The 20,313-nt window shown below is 39.9% G+C and overlaps 1 protein-coding gene across 1 annotated transcript in view; it reads right to left on the bottom strand.

Annotated features, from left to right (window-relative positions):
• The window catches only part of WWP2 (WW domain containing E3 ubiquitin protein ligase 2), a 127,077-nt gene that overhangs the window by 94,537 nt on the left and 12,227 nt on the right, over positions 1-20,313 (bottom strand). Inside the window, exons 2-4 of the mRNA XM_074200295.1 lie at positions 18,356-18,440; positions 13,189-13,336; positions 12,774-12,895 (exon numbers count right to left, since the gene is read on the bottom strand). Of these exons, the coding sequence (XP_074056396.1) occupies positions 12,774-12,895; positions 13,189-13,336; positions 18,356-18,425 (340 nt within the window). The 5' untranslated portion in view covers positions 18,426-18,440. The remainder of the gene's footprint in view (positions 1-12,773; positions 12,896-13,188; positions 13,337-18,355; positions 18,441-20,313) is intronic.

Consider the following 20,313-nt stretch of genomic DNA (forward strand, 5'->3'; position numbering starts at 1 on the left):
ACATAGCTATGGGCCTTTTGCTACCTTCCTCCTCTGATGCCTCACTGTGAGTTGGTAATGACCTAGGTTCTGAAAGACTATAACAATGAACTGCTAGTCCTTGTTGGTCTTAACAAATGGAGGCCAGCAATGTTGGTGTGTCTTAGCAACCAAGGACTGGGTTGATGATAGGAGAGTGAGTTTTTCTACTCACAAAGACCACCTGTTAAGGTAAAAATAATTCATAATCTATATCTACTTCACCAAAACTCCACAGATTCTGAGACATCTGTACACATTACTATACTGTGCCTTCTTTATGGACAAGGGAATTTTTCTTTTATTTCTTTTCTTTTTTATATTTTATTTATTTTTCCAATTACATGCAAAGATAGTTTTTATTAATTTTTTTAAGGTTTTGAGTTTCACATTTTTCTCCCTCCCTTCCTCCCTCCCCCAACATAAAGCAATGTAATTCAGGTTATAAATGTATAACATATATAATATCTATATTAATCATGTTGTGAAAGAAAAATCAGATCAAAAAGGGGAAAAAACCTTAATACATAAAACAAATTTTAAAAATTGAAAATAGTAAGCTTTAGTCTTCATTCAGATTCCATAGTTACTTCTTTGGATGTGGATGGTATTTTCCATCATAAGTCCTTTAGAATTGTCTTGATTATTGTATTACTGAGATCAACAAGTCCACCACAGCTGATCATCACACAATGTTGCTGTTAGTTTGTACAATGATCTTCTGGTTCTGCCTACTTCATTCAGCTCATGCAATTCTTTCCAGACTTTTCTAAAGTCCCATCCCTCATGATTTCTTATAGAACAATAGTGTTTCATCATATTCATATACCACATTTTGTTCAGTCATTACCCAACTGATGGGCATCCCCTCAATTTTCAATTCTTTGCCATCATGAAATAAACTGCTATAAATATTTTTGTACATGTGTGTTTTGCACACATCTTTTTTTGGCATATCTTTGGAATACAGACCTCACAATGGTATTGCTGGACCAAAAGGTATGCACAATTTTATTGCCCTTTGGGCAGAGTTCCAAATTGTTCTCCAGAAAGATTGGATTAATTCACAACTCCATCAATAATGCATTAATGTCCCAGTTTTCCCACCTCCCCTCCAACACTATTTTCCATTTTTGTCACATTGACCAATCTGATAGGTATGAGGTAATAGTTCAGAGTTGTTTTAATTCCTATTTCTCTAATCAAAAATGATTTAGAGTATTTTTCATATGACTATAAAGATAACTTTAATTTCTTCATCTGAGAGCTGCCTGTTCATATTCTTTGACCACACAATGGGCATTTTTCAGAAGCCCTCTTATCATTTTAAACAAAGTCTGAAGACTTCTATGAAATGATTGTACATGTATAACCTAGATTACTCCCTGTCATGGGGAGAGGGGAGGGGAGGTAGGGAGACAGAAAAATGTGGAACTCAAAAGCTTATAAAAAGATAAATGTTGAAAATTAACAGTACATAATTGAAAAAATAAAATAACTTTTTAAAAATAACTTTTAAAAAGGCTGAAGAACAGCCTACTAGGTCCCTTACTGCATTAAAGGGAAAAAGGACTCTCTGTCTGAATCGCAAGAGCAAGCAAAGGATTCCTTCACTGTCCTACTAAAGAGCAATCAATTTCTAGATTCTTAATATAAACCAATCAAGCCTTATCGAAATACAAATTCAAACACCTAACCCTAATTCCAAGAAAAGGATAGTCTTGATCCCAAATTCCTACATCTTCAATTTGGCTCCTCCTAAGCATCTCTTTAGCCATTTCCCAGTGGCTTCAGATAACTCATACCCATTTAAATACTGCCATATACTCAATAACAGTAGAATTCAACTCTTCCCTTCCTTAACTGGGACATTTAAATGTGTAGTTTTCATAAAGCATTAATAAGCAGGGATGGGTAGAAGCTACAAAACATAGAAGGATATTTTCCCCCCTATGCTGATGACTTAAAAAAAAAAGCAGAAAATCTCAACCAGTAAATCATTATAGCCACATTATACAATAATAATACAACTACTATGTGTTTATGAAATCCAGGGCTCTTGCTCTGACAAGGAATTTCTAAACACTCAGAATTTCTGCAGTATATGTGAGAAAGCAGCATTTTCTATTTAGATGCTTAGCTGTGCTTGAAACCCTCCCTCCCAAAGTATGCATGCATTACTTTTAAAGAAGGGGAACGTTGTTCCTTAATTTCCCATAACTCAAAAAATGAAGGCAAAGACTTCATTCAAGTGTTTAGTATCCAATCTTCCTAAATTAACCTTTCTCTCATTCCCCATTGCAAAAAAAAAAAAAAAGTCCACACACTACTTTTGGAGGAAAAACAAAGAACTGAAACTTTAAGCTTAGAAAGACTTCTTTATGGAAACTCAACAACGGGATTTACTTGGCTTTTAATTCCAAGCATCACTGAAATTAACAGGGCTCCTTCTTCATTCTGCCATCATTCCCATATTACTCTCATAAGAAGAAAAACTAAACTGTGTTTATTAACAGGTAAACACTCATTTTGTACATGACCGAGAAGCCTGTGTATGCCCCAAGCATTCTGCAACAAAGAACAGAGGAAATACCAAAAGAACACAGGGTATTTTCCCTTCCCAGTCCTTTCACAGGAGTAAGCAATACCCATGGTGTAGGCTTTAACCCACTGCCCTTGCTCCTACAGCTTGATCCCAACATTCCTCCCCCATGTTCCTGCTGCAGAAAAGGAGGCCACAGACCTCCAGGATTAACCCTCATAAGAGCCCGTCATGCCAACATCTGGCTTTCTAGCAGCCATGGCCTGACAGGAGAAATACACTGTTTTGAGATTCCCTCAAACTAGCCATCAGGCTGAGAACACTCAACTCTTGTTACTTGGACAAACTCCACCATTTCACAATGGGACCCATTTTGTTTCAATCTCTTGCCTGAGGGAAAAGTCCTGATCTTATTTGCCATCTGCACACAAGTACTTCAGCTTACAGATGAAGTGCAGACTAACAACATACAAGGTTACACTAACTTGCCCTGAAAAAGACCTTCATCTCACAGGATCCATTCAACTCTACACATATAAGAAGCATCAGACTAAGAAAAAACATTCATAGACCTCCTGGCCATGAATGTAATTCAGGCCCCAATGTACTTCATCCCAAACTAATGTGAATATACACATACACACACTCTCCACTGTTCTCTTTACTTTAAAAAATAACAAATATAAACAGTATCAAAATCTCCCAGTCATTATTACAATCCATCCTATAAGTCATATTACATACACAAAGAGACTTTGCTGACCCCACAAAAGGTTCTCTTAAAACAGGATACAAAGCCCTCATCTGTCCTAGTAAGTCTCACTGTTTGTTGTGCCCTAGCAAATTTCAGATTACAGCAATGATTTAGAAGGAATAATTATTATTTTGGGAAAAGCAGGTGACTTTGACTTGAATGAAGTCTCAGTTCACATCAGCGCCACAGCGCCACATCATTAGTACTTCCATTCACCAAGGGAAGAGTGAAATTTCTGCTCACCTCATTAATCTGGATTCCTAGAATCAGGCCCAATTTTAACAGACTATGTATTCCCTTGTCCTTAGGAAACTGTGCTAACTATTATCCATTTGTGCTTAAAGAAGCCAAAATCATTATTGTAAACTGCAACAAATCTTTAAAATTAGCACTTCTGATAAAAGTTTGACATCAAAAAACCACAGGGAATTAACACAAACCTGCAAGAAATAACATTATCTAACAGATAAGAAATCAAAGGTTATAAATAGTGAGTCCTCAAAAGGAACCCAGTTTACAAAAACACATGTGGACAAAAAAGTATTGAAACTTTAAATTTCAGAGAAATTTAAAACTGAGATATGTTCTTATAACCTATCAATTTGGCAAAACAAAATTCATTGTTAGTGGAATTACTGAAAAATTAAGGTTACCAATATTGATGAGAATGAGTGAATAGTCTTCTTGGAAAACAACAGGGATATTATACCAAAAAAATTATAAAAATATTCATACAATTTTCCCTAGTGATCCCAATTTGAGAATGAAATCCTAAAGAGATTATAGACAGGGAAAAAGATCTATGTGTCACAAAATAATCCTAGTACCTTATGTATTAGCCAAAAATAAAAATGGAGGGCAAATTGTGTGTCCAAAATGGTTAAACAAATTATATTATGATTGTATCTGAATACAATTACATCATAAAAAGTAACTATGAAGAATAGATGGGAAGAATGAAGAGTAAAGAAAAAAGAGTCAAAAGCATCACAAACAAGATGCTTACAAATAGGTAAATAAAGACAGCACTGATATTTATAAAACCCAGAGAAATGGAGAAAAAAGTAGTAGAGAAGAGGGGATCATAGAAACAAAGAGGTCAAATTTGTCACTCCCTTGTTAAAGTCAATAAATCCATCTTTCCTGATTGGATGAATTTGGGTTTTTTTTTTTTAAATAGTCTATAAACCACAAAAGTTGATGATTTACCTAAAGGAAACCTCAGAAAAGCCCCACAAAGGAAAGAAAGGTCATCCAGGAAAAGGACTTCCTGGAAAGGAGAGCTGCCTTTTTGCAAGAAGTGCTATCGAAGCTTGAGTCCACTTTCTCCTGAACTATCTATGTGCTTACAGAAGAGTACATCACAGACTTTGGAAGGGATATTAATACTGACTGTACTTACTATATGACACCTGAGTAAACATCTCTTTTTAATACTTAAAAACAGTTGTTACATTTTCAACAAAAAAAAAAAATTCTAATATCTGTAGCACAAATGGGTTTTTTGACCCAGCACAAGTCACTTAACCTCTCATGGGCCCCGGATAATTTTCTTACATTCCAAGTTGCTAAGGTAGTCTCTGCATCCATGAAATCATGAAACAAAACAAACTTATTTCAACAAGTATCCAGTTCCTTTTCATTCTCCCTCTTCCACAAAATACAAAACAGTTTTACTAGGAAGAAGGAAAAATGGTCAGAATTCCAAACAGGCAAAAATGCAGGGCTCTGGGTGTGATCTGCTTTTGAAGAGAGATTTTTTAATTTTTTTAAAAATTGTTTCTTTTTTTTACTTTAAGGTAATGGGGTTAAGTGACTTGCCCAAGGTCACACAGCTGGGCAATTATAACGTGTCTGAGGCCCCATTTGAACTCAGGTCCTCTTGACTCCAGGGCCGGAACTCCATATATTGTGCCACCTAGCTGCCCCTGAAGAGAGATTGTTGCTTGGCTATCCAGGCTATAAGAAGTTCTACCACTGGGAAAAGCAGAAGGTGATTCTGCCCCTCAGAAGAATGGAAATGCACAGATGACATGACTGTACTAACAACCCCCTTCCATCAGTAGCTCACTTGTTCTCGTTCTCTCTCTCTCTCTCTCTCTCTCTCTCTCTCTCTCTCTCTCTCTCTCGCTCATCTCTGAAGACTAGATACTCAAAGTATTCTGGAAGATAGTCGGGAAAAAAGAGAAGAGAGCACCATGAATGAACTCTATGCTTGGGTAAACCTCACCATTCTCCAAATAGCCACAATTTCCCATGGAAAAACAGACAGGCTGGGATAAACAAGCAGGAGATAGTCATTGTAACAAAGAACTTGTTCAGATTAGCTGAAATTAAATTTTTCATTTTTGTTTCTGGTAGGGGGAAGGAACCTCATTCTCCTATCATTGGTTCTAGTTTGAGGCCAGAGATTATTCACTGACCTACTGCTGGAGTGCCTTTTTGGGTATAGTACTTACAACTAAGGGATAGAAGAATGGTTCTATGGTACAGAAAGGAATAAATGAAGGAAATTTTGGGACTGCTATAACCAAACAATCCTAACTCTGTGACCTTGAGAAACTCGTTAATCACTCTGGATATTATTTCCTAGAAGAAATTGTTCAGGGAAGAAAAAGAGGGGTCCATCCCCCTTCTTTCTTCCTCCCCCCACCCCTATTTGATTTAATATTGGGGAAGAATCTTTCCACACTTCTTGACTTTTCAAAAGTCCTAAAAAAAAAAAATACTCTGTATGCAAGGATGAAGAAAATTCTCTCTCCAACAAGACCTGACTCAAAAGCTGGAAAGCCATTCATTCTAAGAAAAACCTCTTTAGTAAACTAAAACATGGGAGAGTATGAAGAAAAAGGGAGGGGATAAGGAATTGAAAAAGAAACCGGCCTAACTTAGAACTCTCTGCAGAAAGAAAAGGAAAGATGATCTCAACCATAGTTGGTGTTTTTACTTATAGAATCATTCCCTATGTTCAGGGATGGGACCAAGGACATTTGCCTGTACATTCTATGTGGTTTAATTGAATCATTCTGGTGGTCATTATGCCCATTCCAAAGCTGATGCACTTACAAATCACTTTAAACTGAAGCTGAATCCCAGGCTATGCAGAGGGGCCAAGAATAAGGGAGATGATGACTTTTAGCACAGGATTTTTTCTTCCTCTTTCTCAAAGTGAGATTTTACAAAGCAACCTCAGAGCTGGAGACATAGAAAGTGGGCTTGTTTTAACATTTCATTTCAAGGCCTTGTGTATTTGCTTTTTAAGACTCATGACTAAAAGAACCTTTTCTTTCAAACAGCTCCCCTCCTCTGACACCAAAGTCACGAAATGGGTCCAACTGTAGCTTTCAGGAGGTTGGGGGTATGGGGGTGGGGTTGCTGTTGGCTTCTTAAAGAATTCCTTGAGGTTCTGGCTTGGGCATGCACGCCTGAGGTGCAGGAGGATGCAAAGCAAACACACAAGGCGCTTTTCAGAGGCTGTTAAAAAAACAACAACCTTGGCATCTGGTGCCAATCAAGAAACAGTAGCCGCTGATGTAACTGCAACCCGATCGGAGTGTAATAAAACAAAGGCTTTCATTTGGAAGCTGTGGGCTGGCAGAATCAAGCATACTGCAGAGCCCACTGGGGCTCCAGTGGTCTGATTCAGCACACAGTCCATCTGAGGCTGCAGCAGGGGGCCAACAACACAACCAAGTGTCCATATCCCTGGTCCCAAGGCTAAGGATGGCCCCAGAGAGGTATCTCTCATTCTTCCAAAGTCACCTCCCGCTTCCTGAGCCAAGTGTGGCTCTGCTAGTGCTTTGGGGATGTCTCAGAGGGAGACAACAGGATCTCAGTGGTTTCCAGAGGTATAAACAAACAGGCTAGTTATGGAGTCCTTCAGAAACTGATTTAGGAGTTTCTGCTCTTGGATACACGCTGCTCAGACCCAGCTATAATACACAGGAGTATTTAACATCACCTCTAAACAAAACCATCTTATCAGCTCCAGTATCTGTTAAATACAGTCCTTCTTCCCCCATGCCCAAGTGCCGGTACAGAGAAGGTGTTAAATAAATTGTGATGACTGACTGATTTTCCCCTCCTCCCCCACCAAGCTGGAACAATAGTAAATAAAATAGTAAAAGTTTATACAGAGAAAATAGAGTTTGAACTAATTTCTGTCTCCATTTCTTCTCCTCTTCAAAAATTTAGAGGATTAAAAGTTTAATTTACACTAAACAGGAAGATTGGATTAAGTTTGGGGCTTCAGTGGAGGAATAGTTGAACTAACTCATATGAGTGGAATGGAAAATTACTATTCTGAAAAGGAAGAAAGGCAATATGGTTTAATAGATTTAACTCTGGCTTTGAAAAAACTGGGAAGAATGGAGTTCAAGCCTGGTTTGGCTGACTATTACTGAACTTTGCAATCATTGTTAGTCAAGTTACTTAAATTCTCAGCATTCTACATGACTTCCTGAGATGAAAAGTTATAGACAAGTTCCTGACCTGCATCAGGAAAAGGGATTTCCAGGGCTCCCCACAAGACAAAAGTGAATGATGATTATGAAGAATTCAGAGGAAAATGGGAAATGATGAAGAAATTGATGCAGGATAAACAAATGAATAATACACAGGATAATGAAAACAACATAAAAGTAGCATTAAGAGGCAGCAAAAGGAGGATTCAATATAAAAGAAAACATTGTCATTAAATGATCCACATATCCTTCTATTCTCATTCTCTCTCTCTCTCTCTCTCTCTCTCTCTCTCTCTCTCTCTCTCTCTCTCTCTGCTAGTAACTGGCAAAGAGACATAACCAAATTATTTTGTCGTGAAGAGGACTTGTTTTCAGGGGCGCTTACTCAGTGAGGTGGTAATACTGGACCAAGAAGTTTTTATGATGTCAACACAGAATGAATCAAGAAGAAAAAGAAAAGTCTAATCTGTTTTTTAAATATACACGTGGTCAACCTGGCCAGGGCACCTCTTTCAGCACATAAGGCCAGGTACTCCTGGTGAGAGAATGGTTGGGTATACTGTATAGCTCATGACCTTCAATCTGGTCTTAACACTTAGAACATAATCAAATAAAACAAATCTCTTCTTAGAGATTAAAATGAACAAATAAACCTTTGCTTCTTACTGGGGGATAGCTGGAATCAGAAAGAGACAGAGAGAGAGAGAGAGAGAGAGAGAGAGAGAGAGAGAGAGAGACCAACCAAGTAACACAAAGAGGGAGAAAGACACAGAGCTTAGAGAAATGCACCTCAGGCTACATCCTTCTACTTGAAAACAGGGAAATCTGGCAGCAGCCCTAAAAGGGTCACATGGTGAACAGAGCAGTGGATAAAGCTCTGAACAGCAGGATCCAAATCCCCTCTCACAGCTTACTAACACTGTATGACCATGGACAAGTCAACTTAACTTCAAAGACTGTTCTCTCATCGGCAAAATGACGATGTGAACAATTGTGCTGCCTGCCTTGCCTCCCAGTGTGAGATGCATTCTTCACAAAGCAGACAGTGGCAAAAAAATGGGAGATACTTATCATTACTGTTATTCTTATAGGGAAGACCACATTTAAGAAATGCAAGTTGCTCTCAGACCTACCTGCCATCAGCGCAGAAAGAATTCAACATCCCTGATCAAATACTCATTCCCACACCCAAAGCTGTTCCTATGCAGAGAAGACCCCAGAAAGTAGTCTCCATCTGCAAACCAGAGCCTAGTATCAAATCCCATTGGAGACAGAGTCTGAGGAGATGTCCCAGCACAAAGGCAATAGTTGCTGACCACTGTGTACTTCCAAGACACTAAAAAAGTTCTCCATCACAATTTGCTCTGCCAAGGAAAAATCCAACAGATTTTTCTAGTGTGAGCCTCAAAAAGAAAAAAATAGGCATAAAACAGCCAGTTGACTTTTCCATCATCTTCCATTGATGCAGAGGGAATTAGAGGATCTAATGAAAGGGCCAACTGTGTCTTACATGTAAGTAAAAATGGCAAACTGACATCACCCAGATCCTAGCTGGGAAAATCAGCTTTGGATGGATCAGTCCATTTACTTGAAGAATTTCTGAACACAATATGATCCAAAAACCCTAATATAAGCTCAACTGTGTGTTAGAGTTTATAGTACTCACTATGTTTCCAGCACATATAGAAAATCTACATATGGACAGAGATCATGACAGAAAAGTTGAGATAACCCTTTATAGAGACAAATAAGGAAATCTGTAAATCCAGTGTGAACTGGAAGTAAGGCAGACCTGGATTCAAAATCTAACTCCAACAATTACTAGCTGTGTGAAAGTCACTTATTCATTCTCTGTTTCCTCATCTGTAAAATCCCTGTATAAAGATCATATATAACAACATGCTCTGAACAACTTTTAAGCATTCAAAAAAAACAATTATTATTATTATTGACAATTCTTCCCCAAATCTCCTGTCTAAACCCAACATGGAACTGATCAATGCAATCTTCTGTTTAGGTCAAGGGTTGCTATTCACCCTCTCTCAATACAGGAGGCCGATGCCACCCCTCCCATGTTTCCAGGATGGCAAGCATCAGGGAGACAGAAGCAGGCCTCTATTCGACTTACAATTGCTGCATACAGCTCTGCTCTGAATAGAAGGCTTTATGGAGTCAGAAACCCACAGCTATGGACCTCACCGCAGACCACAAATAGCAGTAAATATCCATAGGGTTTGTTTTTCTAAGTGGGCAGTAACACCCTATCTAATTAAGGTACTGTTTCCATCATATTCCAATATGGTACACCATGCTACCAAACCCAGCCATCCATACATCTGACAAGAGTCAGTCAGCAAGCTTTCAAAAATGGGGATTCAGGTAAGCAATTCCTGTTTTTCTCATTTGCTAAGAGGTAGGGAAGATGCCAGCAGTGAAAGTGACTATAAACTGCTTATCAGGAAAGAACTGAGCACAATTCTTTTTTTTTTTTTGGATTTTGCAAGGCAATGGGGTTAAGTGATTTGCCCAAGGTCACACAGCTGTATTTATTAAGTTGCTGAGGCTGGATTTGAACTCAGGTCCTCCTGACTCCACGGCTTATACACCATGCCACTAAGCTGCCCTGAGAACAATTTTTTAAAGCAATTTGGAATTATAGATAGAAAACTGCTGAAATTCCATACCCTCAGACCCAGAGATCCACATAGAAGCCAAGGAAGTCAAAGCCAGAAAGAAGGATCCCATATAAACCAAAATGTTCAAAAGAGCATTTTTTTATAATAGCAAAAAACTGGCGGGGGTGGGGGAAGGTATTCAATAATGGGGGGATTAGCTGAACAAATTGTGGTACATTGATGGAAGATTATGGTATCTTAAAAATGATGAACATGAAGAAGAAAAAAGCTGGGAAGACTTTATCTGAACTGCTAGAAAGTGAAGAAAGCAGAACCAGGAAAAACAGTACATACAGTGACTACAGCAACAAAAATGGAAAGAGCAACAACAAAACAACAGAAACTGAATGCTGGGAGATTATGTGAATCAAATTTGACCCTAAGTATAAGGCAATGCCTTCCCTTCCCCCAGTTCTTTGCAGAAAGGGGGGACAATGGCCATGGAACACTAAATTTAATATCAAATTTTTTCAAAATATTGGTGAGCTTTGTTGAACTTTTTTTTTCCTCTTTCTTCTTATTAAAAAGGGTTATTTTTTGAGGGAGAAGTCAAAGAAAGGATATTGTGGGAAATGTAGACGAAAAACCACAAAAGGTAACCAATAAATATTTTTTTAAAAAGAGAAACATTTTGTAATGACGGTCAAGTCCAGGCTCAAAGAGATAGAAGAAATGCCCCCCTCTCCCTTCACTACAGAGGTGGGAAGACTGGGTACACAGCACTGCAAACATAGCTTGTCTAGTTCTGCTGAACATTTTTCAGCTCTTTCACTTTTGTTCCCTGGGGAACAAGCATTCATTAAGTATGGACTGTGAGCTTAGTGATCCATGGATATTTCATGGGATCCTCAGAACCACCACCCAGAAAGGAAGGAGCAAGTCCATGTTACAGGTGAAGAAACTGAGACAAAGGGGAGGGACTTGTCCAGGGTCACCCAGCTAGTACCTGCTTAAGACTAGACTTGAACTCGGGTTTCTGGACTCCAAGTCCAGGGCAAGAAGGAAGAGACAGCAATGACATAATGGGGAATAAAGGTGATGTAAAAACAAAAAACAAAAGCAATGAAAATTTCAAAAACAAAAAGGGAAAGTAGCTCATGAAAGTGGCAAAGAACGGGGAAGAGAATCAACAAGAACCAAACTATTCAATGGCTTACTCTTCCTAAGGCAGACTACCAGTCTTCTTCCTTCAGCAAAGTCAATCCTCCAAACACACAAGCATCATGAGCATGCTCCCCCAGAAACCCCTGCATTGCAGACCACAGACTGGTACAATCCATCAATCAAGAACCATTGATGAAGGCGCTGCTATGTGCCAGGAGCTGACTATCCAGTTATTCAGTGAGAAGCCCAGCCCCCAGAGCTTTCCCAAAGTCATCTTGTTGCTCCCTTAATCCTCAACTTTAAAAAGGCAGGATGGGGTTTCCCAAAAGTTGAGTTCCCCACAAAGAAAAACAGTACAGTCCCAACATCCTACAGTCCCTGAGGCCACCAAGGACAAACCTTAGCCTTGCATTTGTCAGGAATGACCAGAACAAGGCTCCTTGGGAGTTCACACAGTAGCTGGATCAGAAGGGAAGGAAGGGGTAACCAAGTAACTCTCTTTGTTGTTCCTAGGAATCTCCCCACCATCTCATATCTTTCAAGCTAAATCCCATGATTAGGAAAAAAAACTTCTGAAGGCAAACATCAGGAGAGGCTGCTCCTGTCCCACTTATGGCTTACAATCACTACATATGGTTGCGTTCTGAATGGACTCCTTTGTAACGTGGCACCAGAACACCACAGCAGAATGTCAGTCCACTGAACTGAAATGGTGATGAATAGTCATTGGGCAGACGGAAGCATCCTAGCTGATTAGAAGCCAGCAATTGCTTGACGATGACTTACTGAGGGCCTAGCCTATGCACAGCTCTGCCCTAACACAATGCTGACGTGGTGTACACTGAGACTAAGAGTAGAAAGGGAATAAAGGAGAATAGAAGTGGGGCTAATTTCCCCCAATATTTCACATACTTATTCTGCCACTAAGACAGCAGGGAAAAGGTGAGCTCAAGCATCCCACAGCGAGTGCAAGTTATCACCTCCCTCTTCCAAAGAATCTTATACTAAGGGCCTGAATTCTGTCATGGCAGATGGTCATCTTCTTTTCCCTTCCAAACATCCTAGACTGATCATCAGAGGAAAAGTCTTGCGGCTGCCTGATGCTAACAGTTTAACCACAGGATTTAATTGTAATATCTGGCTCCCAAGAGCTGAAGTCTGACAGCGTGGCTGCACTTTAGCGATGTCCTAGAAGGCCATTCCTTCACCACACTTACTTTTGCCCCCGTTGTTCTTCAGCACATTGGAGAGATTGACAGAAGCAGTGCCCAGCAGCTCATTTCTCAGGGTGTGGCAGCTCCAGACCTTCAGATCTAAGTGACTCTGTGCTGTGACATTCCTGAAAGACAAATTTCTGATTTATCCCGCTCATACACCAGGACCATCAGTTACTCCCAGAACTCAGAAGAGATTGGTACCAGGGCTACAATGCTGAGAAAAAGTCTAGAGAGTACAAACCCAGACATTTTCTAGCTGCTAACACAGGCTTTTTGACTTAAGTGCTATAGACACATTGAGAGAGAAATGCAGAATGAAGAAAAGCCGTGGTGGGAAGCTGGCTGCTGCAGGCCCCCTCAGGACCTCCTGCTCCCCCCCCCCCATGTGACTATTTCAATAGAAGAGTTCTCTTACAAGATGATGATTTCATTCCAGAGCAGCTCCGAGCTCCCGATGCGTTTCCCAGTCTTCTTCGTCTCACTGGGGAGCCCATCCACTGCCACCTCCACAAAGGAGTTGATGCGGGGCTGGCGACTGTGCACCTTGGGCTTTGCTGACACCACTGTGCAGAAAAAGAGAGACAAGGGAAGTCATCAAAGTCAGGTCCAAGGACTCCTGCATTCTTGGAACCCAAAGTTAAGCAAATATATTAGTTGGGTATTCAACCCTGAGCCATCAACATTCAACAGTATTATCTACTGTAAAAATGAAAGTGGCAATTAAAATTGCAATGGCGACTAAAAGTCCCCTTCTAAGTACTCACCAATCAGAGGGCATGCCTAGCACTATATCTCTGACCCATGATGGTACATCAACTCTTTCCCAAAAATGGTTTGCCAGTTTACAGTTAGATTGGAAGCTTTGCTATCACTGTGGTCCTTTTTTAAGTATTGTCTTATAAACATTTCAGAACTTTTGGGGGTCATCTTTGTACAGGGGCCAGGAAACATTTTCTCCATCACTCTGCTCTTAGCATACATGCTGCCAAAGAAAGTCCCATCTTTGTAAAGATTTTATAATCCTCTCCCTCTCACTGAGATCTCTGAGGTGGCATATAGTGAGATTTGGCTGCCTCAACCACCTCTACAGCTGCTACACTATCATCAGCATAGTAGTGTCACACAGATTACATGCTTAGCAAATAAATACCTCTTAATTACAAGATTGTTTTCTGAAATATTTTGCCTATCTTAGAAGTTTGAAATCTCATATGAGGCCAGCAAAGTAGGAAAAAAGAAAAGACCCAGAGCAAGACAGAGCCAAGGCTTGACTTCAAAAGTGACAAAGTACATGGGGGGGGGGGATTGGAAACAGGGGCATAAATAAAGGTTATGGATGCCACCTAGTGGTGGTAAGGAGTCTCAGCACCCAGAATTGATGGACTGACGAGAAGGCAAAGCTTTTCTTTTACAATTTTATTTTATTTTGAATTTTTTTACAATTTTCCCCTCTAATCTTGCTTCCCTCCCCCACCCCCCACAGAAAGCAGTCTGTTAGTCTTTACATTGTTTCCATGGTATACACTGATTTGAGTTGAATGTGATGAGAAAGAAAACATCCTTAAGGAAGAAAAATAAAGTATTGTGCCTGATTGTTGCACTAATGGAATGAACAAGTCCATCAAGGTTGGTGGACACTCCTGTGTTGCTGCTAGGGTGCACAAAGTTCCTCTGGTTCTACTCATTTCACTCAGCATCAGTCTATGCAATTTTTTCCAGGCTTCCCTAAATTCCCATCCCTCCTGGTTTCTAATAGAATAATAGTGTTCTATGACATACATATACCACAGTTTGTTAAGCCATTCTCCAAATGAAGGACATTTACATTAATCTCCAATTCTTTGCCACCACAAACAGAGCTGCTATGAATATTTTTGTACAAGTGATACTTTTTATATGTTGCTAAAATATTCTTGTTTAAGAGTAAACATAATCCCCCCTCCCCCCAAAAAATATAGATCCTCATGAGAAATAAAGTAAAGGTAAGAGAAAAAAAATGTATTTCAGTCTGTATTCTGATACCATCAGGTCTGCCTCGGATGGATCACATTCTCTATGATAAGTCCACCATAAAAGTTACTTCCATATTTTTGCACTGTTGCTGTTACTAATTGTAATTCCCTCCATCCATTCCTCCCCACTACCATATATTATATTTTCTCTCTCCTTTCACTCTATCCCTCTTCTAAAATGTGCTGTAGGGTAGCTGAGTAGCTCAGCAGACTGATCCCATGGTCCCAGACAGGTCACCCAATCCCAGTCCCTTGCAAGAAGTAAAAAAGAAAATGTGTTACATCTGCATATTCTCTCCTATGATCTACCCTCTCCTCTATCACCCACATCCCCCCCACCCACTTCCCCCTTCTCTCTTTTTTACTCTAGATGTCTATACCATGTTGAGTATGTATGCTGTTTCCTGTTCTGCTTTTTAAGACATTCTTCTCCTCATTTGCCTTTTTTTTTTTTTTTGCTTTTTCCATTAGACCTAAACTGGTTTTTTAATATATTATTTTCTTCAGTATTTTTTTGCATTTCTTTCACCAAACTGTTGATTTGGTTTTCATGATTTTTCTGCATTGCTCTTATTTCTCCTCCCAATTTTTCCTCCACCTCCCTTAATTGCTTTTCAAAGTCTTTTTTGAGCTCATCCATAGTCTGAGTCCATTTTCTATTTCTCTTGGAGGTTTTGGATATGAAAGCTTCGATTCTGTCATCAACTGAAGATGTGTTTTGATTTTCCATGAGACTAAAGTAATTCTCTATAGTCAAGATTCTTCTTTTTCTGTTGTTTACTCATTTCCTCAGCCCAAGACTAATTTATAGCACTTCCAAGGCTTTGGGGGTTTTTTCTGGGGGTTGTTTTTTTGGATCTCTTTCTGAGGGAGATTGGTGGATTCTCTCAATTTCTATTTTACCCTCTCCTTCTAGGATATCAGGACAATTTTCCTGTAGGATTTCTTTAAAAATGAAGTCAAGGCTCTTTTCTTGATCATGACTATCAGGTATCTCAATAATTTTTAAATTATCTTTCCTGAATCTGTTTTCCAGATCATTTGTTTTTTCAACGAGATGTTTCACATTTTCTTCTAATTTTTCATTCTTTTGGTGTTTTAAGTATTGTGTCTTGACTTCTCGTAAGGTCATCAGCTTCCTTTAGCTCCATTCTACATCCGAAGGATTTGTTTTCCTCAGAGAGCTTTCTTATCTCCTTTTCCATCTAGCCAATTCTGCTTTTTAAAGCATTCTTCTCCTCAACAACTTTTTGAACTGTTTTATCCATTTGACCTATGCTGGTTTTTAACATGTTATTTTCTTCAGCATTTTTTTTTGGATCTCCTTGACTAAGCTGCTGACCTCTTTTTCATGTTCTTCCTGCATCTCTCTCATTTCTTTTCCCAATTTTTCTTCTATTTCCCTTACTTCATTTTCAAAATCTTTTTTGAGCTCTGTCATAGCCTGAGCCCTAGTTCTGTTTTTCATGGAGTCTTTAGATGAAGGAGCCTGTACTTCATCTTCAGATTCGTATTTTGATCCTTCTTGGAATCATAGACAAAGAATTTCTCAATGGTGTTCCTCTTTTTTCTCTGTTTACTCATTTCTCCAGCCTGTGTCTGGTTTGGGGTACTTCCTGAGCTTTTGAGTATTATTGGGACATTGGCTTTAGAGGTTTTTTTGGAACCCCCCACTGGGACCTTTATTCCTCCAAAGGCATATGCTCTCTTGCCTGTGCTTTGATATGTAGATGCCCATAGGCACTCCCCTCTGCCCTGGAGCTGTGAGGAGAAGCCCTGCTATCTTAGTATGGAAGGTCAAACTGCAACCTAGATCTGAGTGTGGGCAAATAGCAGAGTTCTGCCCCAGGGAGAGCAGAGAGATTTCTGCAGTCTCCCCTGACCCCCTTACCATCTGTGGGCTGTGCTCTGGAGGTGTAGGCTGGTTTCTCCCGATTCTCGCTGCAAATTCTGCAGCCAGTGTTTCTCACTCCACACTCATTCTAGTATAGAAGAACTCTCTCATGGATGCTTTAAGCTGTTGCCAGTGATCCCTGGGCTGGGCTGGGCTGGGCTGGGCTGGGCTATGGCTGCAGCTTTTTTCTAGCTCCTGGTCCTAGTGAAACACACTTTTCCCACAGAACTTCTAAGTTAATCTTGGACTGGGAAAATGTATCACTCAGTCTTTCTGTGGGTTCTGCCCCTCTAAATTTTGGCTAGAATCATAATTTGTTGGCTCTTGGAGTTTTGGGGAGAAGGAGTTTCTGGGAAATGCTGCCTTCACTCTGCCATCTTGACTCCACACCTTCCATCTTGGCTCTGCCCCCTTGAGGCAAAGCTTCTTGATGGTGACTACAGTTTAGTTTGATACAGTGCTTTTTGGCTACAAAGCACTTTCAAATAACAAGAGAAGCTCCCAATCTAATGGTACTTTTCAACTGATGAAGCAGTTTACAATAGCTCATTTTATCCTCATGCCAACAGTGTCTGATTAGTAACTTATAATATAGTATTGCACCCATGTAACCAATGGAAACAGGCTTCAAGTGGGAAGGAATTTGCCCAAAGATACAAAGCCAGTCTGCAACAAAGGAGAGGACATGCTCTGTCCACTTTATACCAGTCAAAGGGATGTGTAATAGGAAGTAGTTACCCAAAGCAAGTCTCAATATAAAACAAAAGTACCTGAGAAGGGCAGACCTATTCTCCAATAATATTGATTTCTATTTCTTAACACCTCCTTCCAAGAGCAAGAAATAGAGGATACTACAAGGCAATAAGGGGAAGACCTTTGGGAGTCAATGGTTTTAAACAATGTTGTTTAAACAAGCATTCATTAAATATTTACTACATATGTAGGTGGGAGCACCTGGGCAGAGACTCTTGTTCTAAATGAAGCAAACACAAAAAACAATGGGGTCTTGAATGTTCTAAAAATGTCTACATAGCAGGCACTGGGCCCTAGGCCCTGGAAACAAAAAAGACAAAAATGACTAAAGCCTGTTCTCCAGGACCTGATATTCTCATTAAAAAAGAGCAACTCACAGGATGCCAGCAGAGGGGCACTACAGTTCAGTCTGGTACATGCCAAGGTCTCTTTTACTCGTGGCTTTGGGGACACTTGGGGAAAGAAGGAAAGGATGGAGTCACTGGTAGAGGCATCTCACTGTATGCTCTGCTGACCCATGCCCTCTCAGAGGCTTTCATCAGGAAATGGACCTCCAGGACCCTGATAATAAACCTTTTTTGTTTAGGGATGGCCTATGAAGAGGCTTAATGTTGTCTCCATCTTTCCAGATTTGGCCCCAGATCTGGGTCTGCTCCCAGGTCAAGAAACTAGCATCCTACCTTCTTCTGAGACTGCTCAGATGCTGAATAGAACAGCAGGACAAGGACAGGTGCCACGTCAGTGAAATGCAGCCTTCTCTTCAACAGTTCTAACCAATACACTGGGACTGTCTAATAGAAAGCTAAGTTCAAAGAGACTGGTTCTGTCTAACCAGAACAATGCCAGATAGCTCTTCCACAAAAGATTCTCCTTCCTGCTACAGGTGACTTGTCCTCAGCAAGACAATCACAGGTTTCACTCACCTTTCAAAGTCAGCTGAGACTTCTCGAAAGGCAGGCCCACCCCTGCCCTGCTGGAGCTAGCAGATGCCATATCATCACCATCAAACTGTAAGACAACAGATCAATAAGATTTTAGAGAGGGTTCATGTGAGAAAAGGGAAAACACCAGAGAGAGAACTCAGTTTTAAAACTGAGATTTCATAGGACAGACACAAGAAGTCATTCATGGCCAAGTGAATTGGGTCATGCAGGGACTTTTGCAGGCTTGGTGGATTTTCAACTGCTCAGTCTTGAGCAACCTCCACAAAAGGGGAAGAAGAGTGTAGAGGTGGCACTTTCCTCCTGGCCCAGAGACCCTAGTAAATGTGGCTTGACAACACCCAAATCCCAAATCCCAAGAGGATAGTAAAGAATTTTAGAGTTCAAAGGGACCCTAGCAATCCTGTAGCTAACTCCCATACTATGCAGATGAAGAAACAGAGGGTCAGAGAAGAAATGACTTGTTCAAAAGTCAGACAAGTAGTAAGCAGCAAAAGTGGATAAAAAAATCATGGTCTTATGACTCTAGATGCAAGAATCTAATCACCTAGCCCATTCTATGCCCAGGAGGAAAAGGGGGGCTTCAGAAAATGCCACTTCAGAAAATCGCAGACCAAAGGCCCAAATGTGAGCAGCACACTAGCCAAGAAAGATGATAGTCATTGTGACTTTCCTTTTATTTTGTATTCTAAATTTAACACACACACACACACACACACACACACACACCACATTAAAATGTGTTTGGAAATTTTTAACAAAATAATTTTTTTTTAAAAATTACAATTTAAGGAAAATATTGTTCGGCGGTTTCCTAAATCAAAATCAGCCCTCAGGAATCCCTTTCCTTTTTTCTTTTAATACCCTTCATGTCCATCCCGCTCTTTTAAAATATAATAAATTCAACTTGCTACTTTTAAACCTGTTTTGCTTGTTTGTGTTTCCTTGTAAATTTATTTCAATATCATTTTAATGACCCTGTTTTCTTTCTTTTCTTTGCTAACTTTCACTAGTTCCTCTCTTCCCCCTTAAGCACTTCTCACAAATATTAAGATAAAAACAAAATCCCTATAACATAAAGCACAGTCAAGTAAAATAAATCCATACACTGGTCATGTCCAACAGTGCACAGATCCTTCTGCCCTCCCCTTGGGCAGAAGATGGGCTGCATATTCCCAACCAGCTCTATGCAGTCTGGGTTGGTTATCACAGGAGTCAGTCTCACATCACCCCTTTGCTGAACTCAATGTGTTGCCATCAGTGTTATTTTTTATTTTTATTTTTTAGGATTTTGAAGGCAAATGGGATTAAGTGGCTTGCCCAAGGCCACACAGCTAGGTAAGCTAGGTAATTATTAAGTATCTGAGACTGGATTTGAACCCAGGTATTCCTGACTCCAGGGCTGGTGCTTTATCCACTGCGCCACCTAGCCGCCCCCATCAGTGTTATTCTAAGGACACTATGACATCCTATGATTGAATCTTTATGTAATCTTTCTCTGTGTCCTATTCTGAGCAATTGTTTAGGTTTACAAGATAGTTTCTATCCCTGCACTTCACCCAATGAATGCTGGCATCACCTTTAATGCTGACTTATGTTCTACCCTCTAGAGTCAACAGAAATGGATTTGGAAAAAAAAAGAGTTCACAGTCCAGGTAAACCAGGCCAGGTGATCTCCTAGATCAGATCCATTTTTTCAGGACTAACATACAAAGAAATTTTTATTTCTAGCTCAAGTTCAGGGATAGCAGTGACTTGAACATTGCTCAACTCTTTGAGACTATCATTTCTGACGCAAAGATCAGCTCCAGTGAATGTAGAACCTTGAAGCTGAAATAAGTTGGTGAAAAATTACTATGACCATATCCTACATGGCTTAAGGGGTCCACTGGGGCAAATGCCCCCAAAGATCTTTAAAGCTGTAAACACAATAACTACTG

Source organism: Macrotis lagotis, chromosome 1 (assembly GCF_037893015.1).
Source record: "Macrotis lagotis isolate mMagLag1 chromosome 1, bilby.v1.9.chrom.fasta, whole genome shotgun sequence".
NCBI classification, from domain to species: domain Eukaryota; kingdom Metazoa; phylum Chordata; class Mammalia; order Peramelemorphia; family Peramelidae; genus Macrotis; species Macrotis lagotis.